This window comes from Corvus brachyrhynchos, unplaced genomic scaffold (genome assembly GCF_000691975.1).
Source record: "Corvus brachyrhynchos isolate BGI_N302 unplaced genomic scaffold, ASM69197v1 scaffold194, whole genome shotgun sequence".
Classification (NCBI taxonomy): domain Eukaryota; kingdom Metazoa; phylum Chordata; class Aves; order Passeriformes; family Corvidae; genus Corvus; species Corvus brachyrhynchos.
The window spans coordinates 309,685-330,644 of NW_008237890.1; the positions used below are offsets into that span (position 1 = coordinate 309,685).

Below are 20,960 nucleotides of genomic sequence, written 5' to 3' on the forward strand. Positions count from 1 at the left end.
CCGGAGAAAATGTCTCCTTACAAGAAAAGGTCCTTTTTTTCATGTTTCTCTCACCCGTGTGTGTTTTATCTGAGATCTGCATGTTTTTGTACCACCTGGCTAGTTTCTTCAGCATTGCTGCTGTATAACAGAAGTCAGACACCATCAAGGAAAACTTACAATAGTTGTGTTTATGAATACACTTCATAAGAAAAGAAGCAGTATAGTTTGAGAAATCCTAAGCCACACAAAATAGTTCAGTAACTTCAAAACCTGCCTATACATATTCAGATTAACTTGATTAATTCTTCACCAAAGTCCAGAACTCCTTCAGTCATTCAAACATGCCAGTTATCTCATCAAATCATAGTATTTTAAATCTTGCTTACATAAACATGTGCTTAATGGATTATATATGCATGCTGTGCACCTAGTAGAGTATTTACATATGTGAGACATTAGTGATAGTCTATTTATTTTATGCAAGTTAGATATGTGTCTGCCATGTCTAAAACCAGCAAAAAACCCCTAAATACTGCTATGTTTCATTGACAGGAATTGTTTTACACTAACTGTGATAGCTCTATAGATGTGGTTTTGTTTTGCATATAAAGACAAGGAGGAATTTCTGCTATTCACATGGTCTTTGAATTAAGCTTACTAAGAAATACTTGTCAAATACAAAGTCAGTAGTTTTTACTCATTTTTATTGTCTGTAATTTAAGCTGGCATTGGGAGAGTGAAGCACACCCTGTCTACACAGAGCCACATATTGTACTAGCTTTTCTGAAGGAGTAGCCAGAATTTAATATTTACTCGTACAGTTAGAGTAAAATTATGTCCTGTGAGTATCATGACATTGAGAGTACATAGATGTCCCCACTAGAAAATTACAAGTTCACTGTGAAGTGATGCTGTAAGACAGTATTTACTCATATTACAGTTTTGCTTGCTAGATACAGTTCACCCTTTAACTCACAAAGATCAGCTTCAAGGTCCAGTGCTTTCTTGCACAGTACGAAACCTTTCTCTCAACAGAAAATGACACAGAATCAATAAAAATTGTCCTAATTCTTGCTTCCAAAGGCTTCAGACTTCTTGGGGCAAAGAAGCAATGCAGACAGAAGGGATCCCTCTACCTTTTGTTTTCAGTGAGTCATCTGTGCAGGACTTCTAGAAAGAAATGTTCTGCTAATTGTCTACCACAGCTTCCACATATGTGTGCGTGCATGTGTGTGTGTGAGTGTGCTACTTTTCCCTGCTTTTACATTCTATTTCAATTAAACCCTTTGCCAGAAAAACAATAAAAATCAAGTTAAACTAGCCTATCTGCACAGTAGTAATGTTAGGTTTTATGCAGGAAATAGTTACTTTTGTTACTCTCAAAGTTTTGCTATATTGAACATTTAAGTTCAATACAAAAATGGTTTCCATCTTAATGTTCTAGCATAAATCAGGAAAACATACTAAAAAGCATCTTGCATTAAAAATCAAAAGGACTTGGAACCTACACGATTAGATAACTTTGGCAAATTTCAAGTTGAGAAGAAATTCTGATTTTAAAGCAATACTACAAGAGGAAAACATGGTTGAATTAAGACTGACAACACTAAAATTAATTCTACTCTTATTATATATAGAAAAGAGAGTTTTCTTTTGATTGGTATTATTCTAATTTGAGGAATATTTTGGATTATATCATCACTAAAATGATACAGACCACCAAGAACACCACTTTAAGGGGAAAAATTGCAGCTGGGCCAGATCTGAAAGGAAACTTTGAATACCAAAATCCAACTGAGAATCTTAGTTTAAAGAAGGGAAGTACAGTTTGAGAGAGTGCAGTGGCCTTTTTCTAAAATAAACAAAAAAGCCACAGTTCTGCTGAAAATTGATTATTATTTTGCTTCACACAACTAAAAAGCACCCATACAGATGTTTGCACACACACACACATATTACTTCTCTGACAGGTCCCATATCAGATTGTATCAAATCTGAAATGTTATATAAATTATACCTATGACCCTTTCTATTTCATCCTCTTTTTCAGGCAGTTCCAAGAGGCTTGTAGCTGATTGTTGTGTGAACATCAGTCTAATAGCTGACCTGTTCATATTCAAAAAGCAGGAAAAAACCTACTGTTTCATGCCAGAGGGATTTGGGGATATAGCTATTATATGATACTGCTAAACATCAGTTTTCCCAAGTAAGTGCAGAATTATTTGCTTTCCCTTTCCAAAAATACATCTGTTTGGCAAATTTTCACTTCATGAGAGGAAAATTGTGTAAAATAAACATATACTTATCCACCAGGTGCTTCATTTAACACAAACATATTTTTCTCCCCATCACAAATCACCAAAAATTGCCATGAAAATCTGTAGATAATGTCAGCAATTGTTAGTATACAGAAAGAAAGGTTCTCATATTTTCTTTTCTTTTTTTTTTAAACTGCAGCATCCTTTATATAACATTGGCCTGCACTTTAAATATTTGATTTTGTATTTATCTCCACCAGAACCTAAGTGCATGCATGTACCAGGTCATACATGGAAATACTCTGTTCAAAATAATATCTTGATTAGAGCCTAGGACTAGAACTGAAAAAACTCTACCATTCAACTATCATGAGATCAAAAGGATTAGCCTTCATGCATATGATTTTTACTTTTGTAAAGATTCCTCTGGAAATCCCTGTACATTTTCATTCACTGTCTGTGAGTTGTCCGTTTAGTGTGCTACATGGCATGATACTGACATCAGCCAGATAGGAACTTTCTAACACAGTTTTGAGTATTAGAGAGCAGGCATTCTTTAGTGCAGCGTGCTGGTCACTCAGGGGATCCTTCCTCCAATTGTGTGTCCTGAGCATTGGGTGAACAGTGTTTATCATACACACTGACCACATATTCATTAGCTATCCCCCCTTACTAGCTGTTTATATATTAATTTAGTTGACATAGCTGCACCCCTGATTAGAACTCCTTATAGGTTCTTTGGTGGTTTTCAATGTCCCATGTCCTTTTTATGTGGCTTGATCCCTGCTTTTGAGTAAGTGCAATATTGTTGTTTTGCATAACTTCTGCTTTGTCAGCAGAGCTGAGCTGGCATCCTGCTTGTGTTTTGCATGGCTTCTGTTTGCCTGAACTGCATCCTTCATCTATTTCTCCAAGGCTGTGCTGTTCTGTTCTACTCTCCTTATCAGAGTAAAATGCTGTTCTGCTCTACTGTCCTTATCAGGTGAGATGATAATGTGAAGTGCTGGCTAGGTTGGCACTGCTGACTTTCCAAGTTTCTACTGCCTCTGATTTACTGTTGAGCATTACTGTGTCAGGTTGGGGTTTCTGTTGTTCTTAAAGCCATAATTCAGCTTACAGAGCAGTCTCATAAGCAGCTGTGCCAGAGAAAGGGCAGAGTTCTGCATCACAGGGAGGAAAGAAATAGGCAGATGAAGGTCCTCCTCAAATGGGCACTGCCAGTGAGGCCAGTATATCACTGCTTCAGGAGCACTACTGAGGACTCCAAAATCAGTACTTGCCAGTGCAGCTGCCCACACCCATATCCAACAATGTGAAATTGCAGAGGATGTCTCAGTCTGGAACAGGAACATTCATTGAGGACAGTACTAAAGACTCGAAGGGTATTTGTGCTGGTGTCAGGGTGCTGAATTGCAACCTCTTTGGCATCCTGTGCACAGTTTATAACTTGCTTCCTCAGACCCTGGTGATGCTTAAGGGGCATAATGAACTGGACAGTGCATTTAAAGCCCAGGCTGAAGAGTGACAGGCTAATGAGAATCACAGAATTATAAAAACATAGAATAATTTAGGTTGAAAAACGCCAGTATGGTCACCAAGTCCAAGTATACACCTACCACTGCCAAGTCCACCCACAGATTCTCTCAACCAGGCCATCGAAAGAAAGACTCCTTCTCTATCAAGACCATGTTCGTGCATATGCTGTGGCACAGAAGTGAAGACAAAGAAATAGAGAAAAGGGTATTTTTTGATATCAAAACTGGACCCAAAAAACATGATATGCTATGAGCATGCACTGACAGCTGTTTACAGAATTTTGAGACAATCTGGACTTATTTTTTTGCCATGGGTGTAAATATAACGAGGGTGACAGCACTTGTTCTTTCTTTCTTGCACATTTTTCAGCACATCACACTGCCAGAGTACAAGCTCAGGACAGAAACCAAGTGCAGGAAGGAATCATCATATGGAATAACAATGTTAACGAGTAAGTAAAATTAATCAACAATCTTCTGGTTATAAAAACTGCCACAGCAGTCAGAATACTATGAAAATCACTGGGGGATTTCAACTTTTCCTTCTCCCTGGTGAGCAAAGTACTAAATGTAGTGCTGGCAAAGCATAACCCCCACAATGGAGCTTCCATGAGAGGCATGTGCATCCCACCACAGCACACATCACTGCTGCTGCAGCAGCTGGCGCAGGGACAGGGCAGTCAGCCACACCAAAGCTACACTGCTTTCAGAGTCTGCTTTCCTGTTTCTCACTGGCAACACTCAAAAGAACTCGTCATTCCTAGTCTCAAAAGTTTTCCAACAAATTGTATGATTAAATTCCTTAAACACTGCTGCCCATTCCTAATCCGTTTTTGCAAACTTCCCTTTCACGAAAAATTGCTGAACACCATGGTGTCTGATTTATATTTCATTCTGAAGACAGGAAGTACAGGGATTAAAGTTGAGGATTAAAACACTTACTCTTTACTGCATTTTCTTCTGCAGAATAGTTTCTTAGTTGCCATGGGCACTGCTCACTGACCTCTCGCCCCTGAATGCACTTCTTTTTGCATCGGTGACATTTTTAAAGTGGATTCCATAGAGAACAAATGAGGGAAAATATCCTTATTTTCAACTACTCTCAAAGCAAGAAAATAGATTGGCTTCTCTTTCAACCCATTCTCTCCCTTTTGCAATTTAAACAGTGAAATCTGAACCAAGAGTCTGGATAAGGTCAAGCAAAAACTGAAAGATGCAGAAGCAGCTTATCTCATATGGTAGTATGTTCGCTCCCCATGTGGAAGGTATTCTCAAACAGAGCAGTTGCACCAGATTAATATAGTCACATAATGGAGACTGTCACTGGTAATTAGCTTAGTGCCTGAATGACCTTCTGAAACACCAATGGTGTAATGCTCTAACCCTCCTTGGCTCCCTCCTTTCTCATCAGTTGAACCTTCTGAGCAGGAAAAAAAAATTAATTTCTTTCATGTAAGAAACACAACAAGCACTGTGTTTCTTGAGTTGCAAAGAAAGCTTAGTTCAAATACTGAAAAAGAAAGGAAACGAAAGAAAAAACTGGAAACCCATCATGACATTAACACATAAAAGATACCAGCTAAAAAAATCCCCAGACACTATTTTCTTCTCATGTTATTCACAAAATCTAAAGGCAGGTATAAAACTTTGGTTTTTCTAGAATCTTTAAACAAACTGGTAGCTTCATCAGTTGTGTGATAAAATCAATATGTAGTCACAATAAAAAGCCTGTTTCTACTGTACTGTAAAGCAATTAAAAAATGAACGATCAAGAAGTGTAAAGCTGCATAAGAGGCAAGAGGTCTGTATTATTTTGCTGAGGGAATAATATATTTGCTGACATAACCCGCAAAATAGACATCCAGACAATCTCTCAAAACTTTATAGAAATTTCCATGTTCACCTTTTGGAAACACCTGTATGCCTTAGTTCCAGAGAAATTTTTTTCAATAGGTGAATATTATGACTTTAAGCAATAGGGTTTTTTCGTATTTCTTGTTTTCATTGTAAGGTGGAAAGGTTTATATATCATAACTTCAGGTTGGGCTGAGAAGTGTTTGAAATCATCCCTGTGGGGGCGATGATTGACAAAAAACTCCACATGAGCTGGTAACGTGCACTCACAGCCCAGAAAGCCAAACGTGTCTTGGGCTGCATCCAAAGCAGCGTGGGCAGCAGGGCCAGGGAGGGGATTCTGCCCCTCTGCTCTGCTCTGCTGAGACCCCACCTGAAGGGCTACATCCAGCTCTGGGGTCCCAGCACAGGAAGGATGTGTGGATTGAGTCCAGAGGAGGCCACAAAGTTCATCAGAGGACTGGAGCACCTCCCCTACAAGAACAGACTGAGGAAGCTGGGACTGTTCAGCCTGCAGAAGAGAAGGTTGCATGGAGACCTCACAGCAACCTTCCAGTATCTGAAGGAGGCCTGCAGGGAAGCTGGAGAGGGACCCTTTTTCAGGAACTGTATTGACAGGACAAGGGTGACTGGCTTAAAACTGAAAGAGAGTAGGTTTAAATTAAATGTCAGGAAGAAATTCTTTACTGTGAGGGTGGTGAAACACTAGAACAGGCTGCCCAGAGAAGTTGTGGATGCCCCATCCCTGGAAGTGTTCAAGGCTGGATGGGGCTTTGAGCAACCTGGTCTAGAGGGAGGGGTCCCTACCCCTGGCACGGGCATTGAAATTAGGTCTTCTTTAAGGCTCCTTCCAAGCCAAATCATTATATATTCTATATACCTTATAGATTACAGGGCTCTAAGAGAGAAAAGGTGAACTGTTAGAAAATGAATTTAAAAACACTAGGCTTCAGAAGAATTCAGTTATTAAGATCTGCCTCTAAAGGTGAGGATTTTGTATCTCCTTTTTGCTAAAATGGGGGTTGCACAGTGGGAGAAGAGGAATACCTTCAGGACCTTTATAAGCAAGGTTGCTTCTGTAAAGCCCCCTCAGTTCAGACGGGAATCCTCATCAAGTTCAGCAGAGGCCACTCTGCAAGGCAATGCCAGTAATTGCTTTGGCCAGACAATTTATAGCCTTATCCCATCGTTTTCAATGTGCTCCACACCTAGTGTGGACTGTCTGCTCTACTACTAGCCTCTACTACAGTCTGAAGAGTGGATATGGCTGAGGTGTTATACTGCTTGCTTCATCTCAGCAGTGCAGTCTATCACCATTTTTCTCATCATGATGAGGAAAAGCATTATGAAAACCTACCATTGTTAGCTGATCAGTTTTGGAAGAGCAATAAATGCAATGGGGAAGGGATCATGCATTAATAGGAGCAAGATCAGAGAAATTCTGCTGCCTTCTGTCCTTTATTCCTGCACAGCAAAATAAAAGCTGAAAAAACCTCCTTCCAGTCAGATATCACAGGAAGAAATGATAGAAGCATCCATTGTCATTGGGATAACATTTTGCTAACTTCCCAAAAGTGACTGTTCAGCCATCATTTTACAGCTGACCAATCTGTGTGAAAAAGGAAGATTACTGGACAGAAATAAATCAATCTAGAAGCCATGCACATACCCCTTATCTCTTTTGGTCTCATCACTCCATCTATTCCTTAGTGATTTGGTACATGCACCATATAAACTACAATTTAAAAAAATCTCCATAATGTCTAGATAATTTTTAGAAATATCCTTTGGGCTGCCTTTTCTAAAGCTATGCCTCTATGATATTTGATTTCTGGCAGAGACAGTACAAAAACTTTTGTCTCAGAAAAAAACCAGAAGAATAAACATAATTCCTGTGTTAAGCTAAGACTAAATAGTAACCTAGGAGTGTCACTGATGCATCTGCTGAGGTGTTAGCCTATCTGATCAGCTGAATCCTTGTATGGGTTCCTCAAGACCCATTTGAATGGTCTAAGACGGTGCAGGTTTACAGAACAGACAGCTTTTAGAGGCAATTGTCAGGAAAGCATTCAATATCTCAAAGCTTGTCTAAATAATATATCTGACGTATAAATAATTTAAATGAAAAGAACAAAGATGTGATCTGGTCACTGTTAGAACTGCCAAGGAATCAAAGGCTGGTGAGATGAAAGAGGAAATTATTTGGTATAAATCATCCTCCAATTCAAAGTCCAGACTTGGACTTTTGCATTCCCTTTAGCTGATCTTGTTTACGTCAACTGTTCAAATTTTCTCTTCCTTTTTTTCACAAAGATGGAGCTATCTTCATCTATTTCACTTTCTTTTAATTAACTAGAAACAATCTTTCAAATCTTCGTGGGGTTTGGGTTTTTTTGGCAGGACACATTGGCTTAAAGAACTATTATATATGACAACAGCTATTCACTGGTATGGATAAAATTAAAACTATCTAAAAGCATAGCCACTGCATTGTTCCAATGATAAGGTCAATGTTACTGAACTGATCTTGTCTTTGCCAAACAGCTGCACAAAATTAGAGCAATCTTTTGTCCTTTTTAAATTGTCTCTCATCTATTTGAAAATGCACTTTTTTAAAAGAGAAAACCTTTAAGAAAGGCAATGCACATTGCAGATATTCATGACAACATCTACACAAAGCCAGTGGAGAGTCCATTCCATTCCGTTCACAGTGGGAACTGCACTGCAGTATTTGAAAGTGAATTAAATATTTTCTTTAGATTCACAAATACAGATTTCTTCAGCATGACTGCTACAGAAATAGCAAATTACTTTTCATGGTATACTTACATGGAAAAGACAATGATCTCATACTTGTACAAGGCTGAGTGCTAGGTTACACAACAAATGGATCTTCATGAAGAGCATAATGGTGGTATTGACCTTCTATACAAGTTTCAAACTGGGTCTCTCTTACAAAGAATGCTGAGAGTTGGGCCTGTTCGCCTTGAGAAGAGATGACACAGGGGACCCCATCAATACCTGTAAGTGTCTGAAGGGAGGGTGTCAGAGAATGGACCAGGCTCTACTCAGTGGTGCCAGGCAACAGGACAAGAGGCAATGGGCAGAAACTGACACACAGGAAATTCCACCTGAATATGAGCAAGAACTTCTTTACTGTGTGGGTGACCAGGCACTGGAACAGATTGACCAGAGAGGCTGTGGAGTCTCCCTCACTGGGGATGTTCAAGAACTGTCTGACACAGTCCTGTGCCGTGTGCCCTGGGATGACCCAGAACAGGGAGGCTGAACCAGAAGACCCACTGTGATCCCTTCCAACCTGACCCATTCCTGTGGTTATGTGTTCTAATAGCACAGGATCTGGATTGTGTTAATGATATGATATGGACATGATAATGAGTAGAATGATATGAATGGAACAGAACAACATTTCACTCTTATCAAGGACGGTAGAATGGAACAGCACAGCCTTGGAGAAATAGATAAAGGATGTAACTTAGGCAAACAGAAGCCATGCAAAACACAAGCAGGATGCCAGCTCAGCTCTGCAAGGCTGACAAAGCAGAAGTTATGCAAAACAATGATATTGCACTTACTCAAAAGTGGGGGTCAAGGAACAGCCACCTAAAAATGACAAGGGACATTGAAGACAAACCCCAAGGAACCTATAAGGATATCTGATTAGGGGTGAGACCATGTAAAAGAAAGTAAAACATATACACCAAGTAAGGGTCAATAGCTAATGAACATGTGATTATTTTTGTATGATAAAGATTCTGTTTACCTGATGCTTGGATTTGATTGGAGACAGGATCCTCTGAGTGACCAGCATGCTGCAGTAAGGAATCCCTGCTCTCTAATACCCAAAACTATGTTAGAATGTTTCTATCTGGCTGATATGTTCCACAATTGCATTTTCATTTTCAACTTCAATAAAAAGAATTATGAACTAAAAGAGCTATGGATTCTTGATTTTGAATACAGTACCATCAGTTCACAGATGAAAGACATTTGTGCTTTACTGAAATCAAAAAAGTGTAGCCAACTGAAAATAAGCTTACTTGTCTAGCCAACTTACAGAAAAAATCTTTTAAGTTTTCCTGTCAAAGCTGAAATGAGAACAAGATTAAAAAGAGAATACATTTCAAAAGTAATTGTAGTTGAGGGGCATGTTGTACATTAACATTCCTCTCAGCATCACTATAATCTCTCATTTTGGGTACTGTCTAGTTCTCTTTCACTGACTTCCTGGCTTAGAAGAAACTCCATCTATCTTCCCAATGGGAAGATGAAATCCTGGCAGAGTCAGCAATTTTTCTTTTTTAAAATAAGATAATAAACACTGCTTTTTATTCCACCAAAATAATTTAAGATTACAGACTTGTACCTAAAATATTTTACTAAAGATTTTCAGCATCTGTTCACAGATATTTACATGGTCTTTGTGTACTTGTTTGCCCTCATTTTTATCAAGAATTTTTCAAATTACACAAAGATGATGAAAGCAGGCATGACTATCTTTACTCTCTCATGGCTCTGCTTTCCTTCGAAGAGTAAATGAAATTTTATTGTACTATCCATTAAATTGCTTTCATTAAATGCATTTGTGCTGGAATCTTCTTGGTATACAGGATTTCATCTCATTACCTGGAGAGATTCCCAGTTAAATGTATTTAGTGAATAACTACGGAAGGGGAACAGTGACTGCATTATGGATTTGCAGGAAAAGCATTTTTGCCTTACATGGTAAGTCATAGACCTATATCAACAGAAGTTGCTTAAAATAATTGAGAGATGGAAATTTACCTATATCCCATTGCATAATCTGGCCCTATCTTAGAGATCCAAGGAAAGAGTCAAATACTTTGAAGAAACATCTACAGAATCCGGGGTGAAGACTCAATGTAAACATCAGCACAGCAAGTAGCTGATTCTACTCCTATGAATACACTTCATCCTGCTATTTAAGTCTGTGCAACATCAAAGACACATTTGCAGGTACAGTCTTGGAGAGCCAGCAACCTAAGACGCCACAACAATGTCACTTGGTATGCAGGGGGAGGTGAAAAGGAGGATTAAAACCAGTCAGGCACGATATATTAAAGGAATCCATGACTAACGGGGTGTGACAGCAAAGGGTTTCATTCTCTGTAACAGAATAGATCCCTACGGCTGGAAGTTATTAGTCCACTGTGTCTTTATCACCTTGGAATTTTTATGGTTATTTTTGATGAATTCACATTTTCGTAATTACCTTTTTGACATTAAGCCAATCTTCACTTTTAATTAAATCCATAAATAACCTTAATTCTTCAATAAAAGGGTTTTTGTTCTTATTTTTTGTTATTATTACTGTCAGAAAATATTTCAAATACCAAAGCATAATATTAGTTAGTAATTATAACTTCTCAAAGGTCCAGCAACAAACTATGTTGTACCTTGTAAACATTATGCAAACTTTATCTGTGTTTTAAGTATCTGGCTTGATAGAAGCCACAATTTTTCTTTTGTTTTTGTAGAAGTTTGGCATATTTCTCCTTATATATATTAATATATCCCAAGTGACCAGTGAGCATAAATAAATCCTTATCAAAGAGGGATGAAAAAAATGGATAATTTTAAGTCTAGAGTGTGCTCAGAGAGAGTGAAGTGAGGAGTAAAAAGGGCCAAGTTTAAACTGTTTGGCACACAGAGGAAATTAAAAATGAGCAAAATCAAAGAGTGATTGAAATGCAAGAAGGAAAATCTGACATAGTAGTGCAACATGAGAAAACAACAGAAGCAGTAACGTTATTTCACCTTCAATGACAGTAACTCTACAGCAGAACTTTAATTACTATATTAAGGTCCATTATGCCAATTTTAATTGAGACATCACACAACTTCTCAGAACGCAATGTGCTGACCATGCTTGTAGGAGATGGTGTCTGGATGGCCAAGTTGCACTTCTGGGACAGGCAGGACAAGGCTCACAGACCTCATTTTGCAGTGCTGCCTCTGGGCAGCATTCATAGGAACAAGGGAGCCAAAGAACTACTTACTAAGGTGAAAATGAATGCTCATTTACTTAATCTCTGATACAGGAGTGGACACACATAAGTTTAATGGAAATCCCTCATGAACACTGTAGGTCAGTTCCTACTGCCATGTCCTGCTTCAACAAACCACTGAATAAAAACTTACTCTTCCAGTTTTTATACTGCAGCTTTAAATACTGCCACTCAATGCTTCCTGTGCTGCACAAGTGATTTTCTTGCTACTTTCTGTGAATGGCTGTGCATTTAATTTTAAAACTTCTAAACTATAACTTGTTCAACATGGGGTTGACATCTCAAAGGTTTATCTGTCCCTCCCTTCATGCATGTTTCCATTTTATCAGAACCAGTTTCCTTTAAAATGAAAGCTTAGACTTTCAAACTCAATAATCTAAATAATCTAATGAAATAGTGCCAGTGATTAATATGAGCTATGATGAAAAACGCTCCCCCCCCAAAAAAATCATTCCCTTAGGTCACAACTCAGCTCTTTAGAGATGCACTTATAAACAGTTGATGACTCATGGACTTGATATCCACAGGGAATCAGCATTGTGAAATATCTTGGTGTTGGAAGTATCTGGAATATGGAAATATAATTCAGAGCTTAATCTCACATACTGCTCTCATCCTTCCATCTGAGACTGGCCAGTATTTTGTAATATTGTGTATTTACCAAGTGGCAGAATTTGAAACCAAGCACTTCTGTTGGCAAAAATTATTTTTATTTGCCTTGTTATGTACACTTAGTGATTAACAATCACATCAAAAAACATAAATCTTTAAATCAGGTAGCCTCATTAAGTCAAAGTTGAAATTATCTATATATGAACCACATCTAAATATAATTTGCTGGTTTTTCTAATTCACAGTCTGAAATCAACCCAAGTACTTGAAGATGCATTGAAACATCTAATACTATAACACTGATTTCTTCTCATAAGCTTTACACCAGTCAAGACAGTAGAAAAATTACCTTTTTCCTGACTTGTTGATCTTTGGGAGAATGGGCTTTCACATGCTTTCTTAGGGAACTTGGATCTGTGTACCGCTTAGTACATCCTGGAATCTGACATGCATAAGGTTTCTAAATCAAAAAGAAAAAGGATAAAGATGCTGTTTTATCACAAATTATTTTAACTCAGGAGAATCCTTTTTGAGCCTTGGGATGCTGCAAACCACACTAGTACAGAACAAAAATGTACATTATTACAAGCAGAGTGCTGCCAATTTGTTAGAGGGGGAAAGGATGAAGTAAAGCTTTTAAGGAAGACAAACAAAAGGAAAGCTTTCATTACAGCACCTTTCATTGTTACCTTTTTTTTCTAATCAGTACAATGAATATTGCTGGATATACTTACAGTTCTTCCACCCTCAGAGCAATCTTTGACTTAATCAGAAATTACAGTCTTTAGTGAATCAGGTAAAGAAACTGCAGTAAAGGCCCAGAAAGACTGTTTAGGATTATAGAAGGATCTGCTTCAGAAAAAGAGAACAAGAATAAGTGTTAGTTTACTATATTACAAAGAAGGCAAGCAAAAACCAAACCAAGTATTGAATATTGAAGTTTCAAAAGTATAACATACAAAAAAAAAAAAAAAAGGCATTTTAATGTGAAGTACCAACCAACTGCTTCAGCTCACATTTTCTAATAATACTTCATTTTAGAAAAATACCAGTCTTGTCATATCTTTATAGTTTTCTTAAAGGAAAGCCCAATAAATCTAACTCATATAAATACCTCATCTTGAGTGTTCTAATCTGTCTGTCTTCCCTGAAGATTTGTAGGTTCACAATACAAAGTATTAAATGAACATTAGGTCAAACTGTTTCCTGAAATTAGCTATTTTGCAATTTATCCACTTATGTTTCACAAAGCATTTCTGAAAACACCTTGTACAAATAATTAACTTGCCAGCTGTAGTATCAGCTATTCAAAATCGATAATTTATTTTTTAAACATCCATTTAACTCAAATGGCATTGTTTTAATTGTATTTCTGAACTCCTGCCCTTTGGAAACCGTCTCTGTGAAAACATGGTCTTTTGTTCTGAAACAGTTTTTCAAACAAATCTCAGCTGTGACTCAAATTTAAAGCAACAATCTGTTAGCATGAAAATTTTTAGATTAACAAAATTATTCTACCTCTCTTGACTTTCTGGTACATGTCCTAGCCTTAAGTTTTTGTCGAAGAAAAGGACTTATTATCGCAGATGGCTTCAGTTTCCCTAAATATTAACTAAGTGGAGGAAAGCTACTGCCTCTACCTGCAGCAAAGACCATGGAACTGTGGTCTTCTCATCAACTAGTTTGGTCCATCTTCTTTCATGCTTAGATTACTGGGTCACTTTTGAAGCAGCTTCAACAGCCTCATCAGACCTATCTCTTATGGGCTACCTGCTGTCACCAAGCTGGAGGAAAGGATCAGATGGTCTATTGTACAGGGGACTGCAATGGGACTTCTGTGTCCTTACAGTGTCCAGGTGTGTCCTCTGGTGCTTGGCGCGGTCACTGGAGTTGCTGAAAGCTTTCTGGCAGCCAGGGTGCTGGCAAAGGTACGGCTTTTCACCCGTATGGCTCCTTAAGTGAATCTTGAGATTTTCTAGTCTGGAAAAGGCTTTCTTGCAACCCTCAAACTAGAAAAGAGAAAGAAATTATTTGAAAGGAAAGCACACACAGTAAACTGCAACAGCAAACACCGAACAGGAGAGTAAAAGGGCATGCAGAGACCTCCAGCCTGCTATGGCTGGGTAGCTCCGCAGGGCCTGGCTTGGGTGTTGCTGCAGGGTTCAAACTATTTAGAGTGTAAAAATGTACCTATCCTCCCTGCACATGGCTGAATTAGGAGAGCATGTCCTAGATTTTGCAGATGGAACACTGAGACCCAAAGGGACCAACCAGGTGAGAATGCAGCACCTGTCTGGTTAACACAGCACCAGCTGATTCTCCTCCCTGTAGCATGCCAAGAGCAAAACACTCACTGTGAGGTTCCCAAGACCTCTGCTAACCATCCCTATATCAGCTCCAGGCTTCTTTGGATAATGGCAACTGACCCTAACTGAGGCATCTCTTAGTACCAGCCCAACCTACAGAGCAATAGCAAAGGCATGCGGGGAAGTATCAGTCTGCTCTGCCTGGCTAATGGTGATGCAAAAAGTAAAATGACTTCTGAAATATATTTTTACCTTTCTACCATGAGTAAATGTATGAAGCACTAAAAATACTGTAAGCCTGTCAAAATAGGATGTAATTCCTATGGGAAACCAATAACCATGTGGCACAGTACTTCTATACTTAATCAAGTACTGCATCTGTGGAGAAATCTATGTTTATAGGAACAGAAAACAAGATTTTCATCATCGTGTTCTCATAGTATACTGTAACCTAAGGGAAAGTAAAAGGTCCATTCTATTTGACACCAGCATTTTTATATGCACTTGATTTCAATTAGACTTAAATATTTATGACTATCAGAAGGGCAGGCTTTTTAAAATTCCATCAGTCAGGATCAATTAATCTCATTAGTTTCAGCTGCTGCATATCCCACTATGCAAAGCCACTATCTAAAGCTTCTGATGCATAACACGCTAGTTTGCAGTTCTTGCATACTTGCAAAAGTAATTATTCTGTAGCGGAGATATCAAACATTTCTAAAGCTAACACAAAAATTTCCATCATTTTGCTACCTGTTAATTTTATTCACTTGAGAAGAAACAGGCCATTTTTCACCAGTGTCAGAATAACACAACTAAATTTTATTATATATTATGCAGCAATATGTTTACAAAAGCACAGATAGGAAAAACTGACATAATTCTGATCATAATTGGCATGCCTTTCTTATAAATCAGTAACTTCCTCAAAAAAAGAGAAAAAATATACAAAATTTGTATCACTTAATTTTAAGACCATCTGTCTTTTGGATTACTGCAAAAAAGAATTACAAGTTCAAAGAATAAAGTATAAATCACATTACCTGTAAACCATCAATATTAAAATTAAGATTAAGAAACTAAAGTTTGATAAAGAGGATGAACCACCCCACTATACCATAACTGTGATTTATCTTTCCCACATATTCATTTCAGAAAATGGCTCAATCCAGGAAACTTTTTATTTCTATTCCATCCCTTTATACAAAGTGAACCAGTGCTTTTCAGATGATCCCCTTTGATTTCAGATTATCCAGATTGACCACTGAACATTAATTTATGCTTGTATAAATAGCGTTGCCTTTATGTTTACAGACCTTTAGCATGCATACAAAACATTGTTGCAAGTGTAAAAATATTTATACTCTTAAGGATATATTTTTAGAAAATATTACAGAAAAAAAAAAAAAATACACCAATACACCTTACAAGTGTCTTGATAAAAATATCACATTTCTCTAGGAAAAAGTAAAGAGTGGAGAAAGCATAAAAACATGGAAGCTAAAAACTGATACAAGAAATTAATCACAAAAATGATAGAATTATAGAATGGTTGGAAGGGATCTTAAAGATCATTTTGTTCCAACCCCCCTGCTATGGTAGGGACAACCGCTAGAACAAGTTGCTCAGTGCTCCATCCAGCCTTGGCTCGAACACTTCCAGGGATGAGGGATCTACAACTTCTCTGGCCAACCTGTTCCTGTGCCTCACCACCCTCACAATAATGAATTTCTTCCTAACATCTAATATAAATGTACTCTTTCAGTTTTAAGCTTTCAAAAAAATGACCTTCAAAAAGCAAAATAATTCAAGAGCACCTATGTTAAAATTAGAAAGAAGTCTACTGATTAGCCCATCTTATACAAACAAGTTATTCTTTTGTAACAACTTCATAAAAGAAAAACAATTTATTCTAATGACTATGACCATGCTGTACAGAAGTATAATTGTAGTACCTCAAGAAGCCATTGATTTTATAGGGTAAAACTCAGATCAATGAACAAGCTGTAGAAGCATGGCTCTGTTTTGTTTATTTTGCAGGTTATTAAACTTTGAATCTTCAAGTATGCAAATGAACTTAAACATGTAAATGATTTTTTTTATGGTTGTAAAATTACTATTAATTTTAAATGGGCAAAAATGCTTAAGTAAGCAGAACTGGGGAGTGTAAACATAAAAATTTAAGAATTGTTATTTCTGAAGACTTCTGCATTGCTGAGTATAAATTGGAAGAAAAGATAGTTCTCTCTTCCCTCCACAGCCTTAAATTACTGTCTGGTATATTCACAAGGCAATATATAGTTGTGTATTGCTGAAAAGGTCATTCTAGCAAAACAGAGTCTACAAGCCTGTATTATTAAAAAGACCACCTTTACTCAACAGTTAATGAACGTTTCCTCTATAAATCAAATTTCTTGAAGCCTTGGAAATCTCTGATTCTTAAGATAAAAGGAATGAAAAGATACTCTTTTCAACAACACAGCATACATTCTATCCTCATAAACAGATTTCAGTGGAAGTATCGCAGACAAGACAGGATTACTTCTGGGGGGGAAAAGTCAGGGAGTTGATAGCTGCATTTTGAAATGGAACCCAAGTTTTCTAAGATATTAACTGTTGTAGTCACTTTAAGTATATGGCATACATTTAGCATTCTGAATCTGTTTAACAGCCCTAAACATATGCCTGATTAAACAGGGTTTTTTGCAAGTATTATGTGGAATTAATTGTGCAATGTTTTCCTAAACTGCAATACAGAAATTACATTACTGAGCTTTTGTTTTTACTACTGCATGCAAATTGAAACCATTAAGTAGCTCATACAGAAAATTTCCCCTCTGTACTTCCCAAAGTTATTTTTAAAACACATTCATGTTTACTTTCTCCTTTTATAAGGCCAGTTATGAAAAGCAAGAAACAATATATTTACAGGGAAAGGTAAAGCACGTCAACAGAAAGAAAAAGCAGTGTTTTGACTTTAAAATATTAATGTTCTCATGAATGCACTGTTCATCCTTACTTATGCAGCAATGATGTTCAGTATACCAGCAACCCTCCTGTAAAATGACAATATAATCTCATAGGTTATAGAAAATAATCTGTTCAACATCCAAAGCCCTGCTGGATGCACCATGCATTTCTGAGCCCTGACTGGAATTCAACAGCCACCTTCACTATAAAATACATTTAGACTCTTAAACAATAGAACAGAATGGTAATATCTCTGTGAATACTTCAGTATCAGTAGCAGATAATCAGTGGCCAAGTGACTAAGAAATTAGTCAGTTTTCTCTGCAAAAGGAACTGTCCTGATTATCTCAGTTGATCACCAGTATAGCAAGGACTGAAGAACTTGTTCTGGCAGACATCTGTCTGAGCTCTGCCCATTCACTGAAAAGTATGTAGTCTTCATTTTAAAAGTCAGTCAGCCCAACTTCTTCTTTATCCCCTATCTAATATAATCTGGTATTAAATATATTCACATTTTCCTGTCTGAATTTGTTTTGCTTTTGCACCCAGTGTCATTTTTTTCTTTTGTCAATTTTCTGCTGTATTAACATTATAAGCAATGTAAAAGGTAACTTTTGATTCTAGGTATTTTCTGTTATCAAGTCATTTAACCTTCTCCCAAATTATTTATACATATCAAAATTATTTGCTTTTTCACTATATACAATGCTTCCTCAGACTTACTTTGACATTGATTCCAAATCCCCCCAAAATGAAATTAAATACTTTTAGAAATACTGACACCTGAACAGTATTTGATTTTACAGAAATGTTCAATTGAGTATACAACACACTGTTACTATCTTCAAGTTTGGGCTTTTAGTATCTTTTTTCATCTGAACCAATTATACAGTGATCCACAAATATTTTTAAGCATCACTGTATGTGGCAAAGGATCATCTTTTATTTTTTGAAGTGTGAAGGATAAGCATTTCCCTTCTCCATTGTCATGTGTGAGGAAATATTTATGTGATATTATAACAAATACGTTTCATTACATGTTCCTCATCTGGCCTATCTCTAAGTTTACTGGGAGAGGTGTGGTTTTCCTTTTTAAATTTGACTTTGCTAAACATTAGCCTGCCTATAACCATTAAATTGAAGCATCTGACTTTCTGTGTACAAGAGCTAGCTATTGGGCACACAAAATCTCCATAACAAACCTAGATATTTTACTGACAGAATACATTCATTCTTCAATAAAACTGAATACATGTCTCAGGCAAGAAACAGACTGAGAGCCCCTCAAAAGGCTCTGATATAGGGAGACACATGAGCTGCATCCAAATGACCTCAGAAAGTTAGATATGGCATGTGCTTGATGGAAAGGTGAAGAACTCTTCAAATCTCTGCCAATCTGACTTGGGGGAAATCAACCCAACCCTAAGCACACACAGAGGACATATTAACCAGGTGGTTCAAATGCATACCCAGGAGTTTCAAAATACCAGCTTGTTTGGCTTAGTAACCTATTCACTCATGGGGAACCTCTGATGAAGCAAAATGAGAAGAAAAATGTGCACCCAGAAGCTAAGATACGTATCAGAGGGGAGAAATTCCTCACTGATTTTAAAAGGTCAACAAGATAAGAAACTTTACCCTAGCAAAAATACTTTCCATGAAAAACAATAAGAAAATAACCAACATCTCTACCTTCCATGCCTTTTCTTCATTAAGCACAGTGGATGCCAGAGTGGTCCAAGGATACATGGCATCATGACTATGGGACTGGGCTTTCCCCACTGCATCCACACAGGTAAGACAACCAGCGGTTTCACAGATATACAGTTCAAATCAGACCTGGCTCCTTTTTTTGCCAGCCAATGCGTGGCAAACCCACATTAATCTATGACTGATTGCACATGACCACATAGACACATGTACTAAAAACTCCTCACACAATGTAATTTGGTCCCCTTCTGACTACTTCTGTATTCACCTGGGATACAAAATACATGATCAGTATTTCAGTGGTAGTCTTATCAATGTTAGGTATTCAGGTAATATGAATCAAACTCCCTTTTTCACTTATTTCAGGATCATCCTAGCCTTCTTTAAGTCATAGCATTTTACTGAGGGTTTTGATTACAGTTGGTACTACTAAATTCCCACTCAGACTTTTTTCTAGGCATAATTTCTCATATTGTAATCATAAGCTATATGTCTTCCTTCCTGCTTACATTTCTTTGCATTTGGCTGATTTACTATGTACCTTTTCATAATTCAATAATCCAGCAAAACTAATGAGATCATCTCTGTCAGTGGGATACTCTCGGTATTTGTAGCTCTTCTAGTCCCTGTTAAATGCACGAAGTTTAACTACTTAGGACCACTATTCTGGGAACAAGTGAAGCACTCTTCATCTACTATGTACTCTTCAAATGGAATTTAATACAAAAAACTTAAAATCATTTTAGGTTGGAAAAGACTCTTCAGATCACTGACTCCAACCATTACCCCAGCACTGCCAAGTCCACCACTAAACCATGTCACCAAGCACCACATCTACAGGTCTTTTTAATGCCTCCAGGGATGGTGATTCTGCCACTTACGTGAGCAGCTTCTCCCCGTGCTTGACAACTGTTTCAGTGAAGAATTTTTTGCTAATATCCAAACCAACCCTTCCCTGGCACAACTTGGAAGTTATTTCCTTCCATCCTAACACCTGTTACTTGGAAAAAGAGAAGAATACCCGCCCCCCCAGAGCACTGTACCAACTCATGTAATGTATTGTTCCACACCCATTTACAACAGCGAATTACTGTTGGAGATTGGCATGACAAGCTGCTTGACTTGCCTACTTTCATAATATTCATAAACTGACCATAAGTATGACAAGTAAAAGTTTTAAATCTTTAACTTTGAAGGAATATATCTGAATAAAAACATAAACCATTCCTAGACCTTAGAAAATGCTGTAATTCATTAATATGTATGTGCAAATGGAAGAAACGGTATCCCTAAGAATAGGAAAAAATAAATCTAGAGTAACATATACATAAGGTCCCAAACCAAATCTTTGAATTATTCAATAGCCATGCAGCATTTTCTAAGATTTATTAGCAGATAAAAGGAACATTAATTATTTAACACTGTCCATCTGTCAATTAATTTTGAATGCTTTGAGATGCTGACCAGGTAGGTTCTTCTGTGTCAGCACCTAGGCAGGTGGTATGACAAGGACAAGGTATCTCTCCACAGCTTTGTATTTACCACACAAACAGAAGTAAAAGCTGCTTCTTTTATGGCTTTCAAACAAGAACAATGCATTTCAAGCATTAATTAATAGTCTTTTAACCATTTTCCTTCCTCAACAGTATTACCAGGGTGCTTCTCTGCAAAAGAAGTAAGTGT

The 20,960-nt window shown here is 37.4% G+C and overlaps 1 protein-coding gene across 1 annotated transcript in view; it reads right to left on the reverse strand.

The window, feature by feature from the left end:
- The window catches only part of GLIS3 (GLIS family zinc finger 3), a 122,382-nt gene that overhangs the window by 29,163 nt on the left and 72,259 nt on the right, over positions 1–20,960 (reverse strand). Inside the window, 2 exon segments of the mRNA XM_008632543.2 lie at positions 12,641–12,751; positions 14,139–14,300. Of these exon segments, the coding sequence (XP_008630765.1) occupies positions 12,641–12,751; positions 14,139–14,300 (273 nt within the window).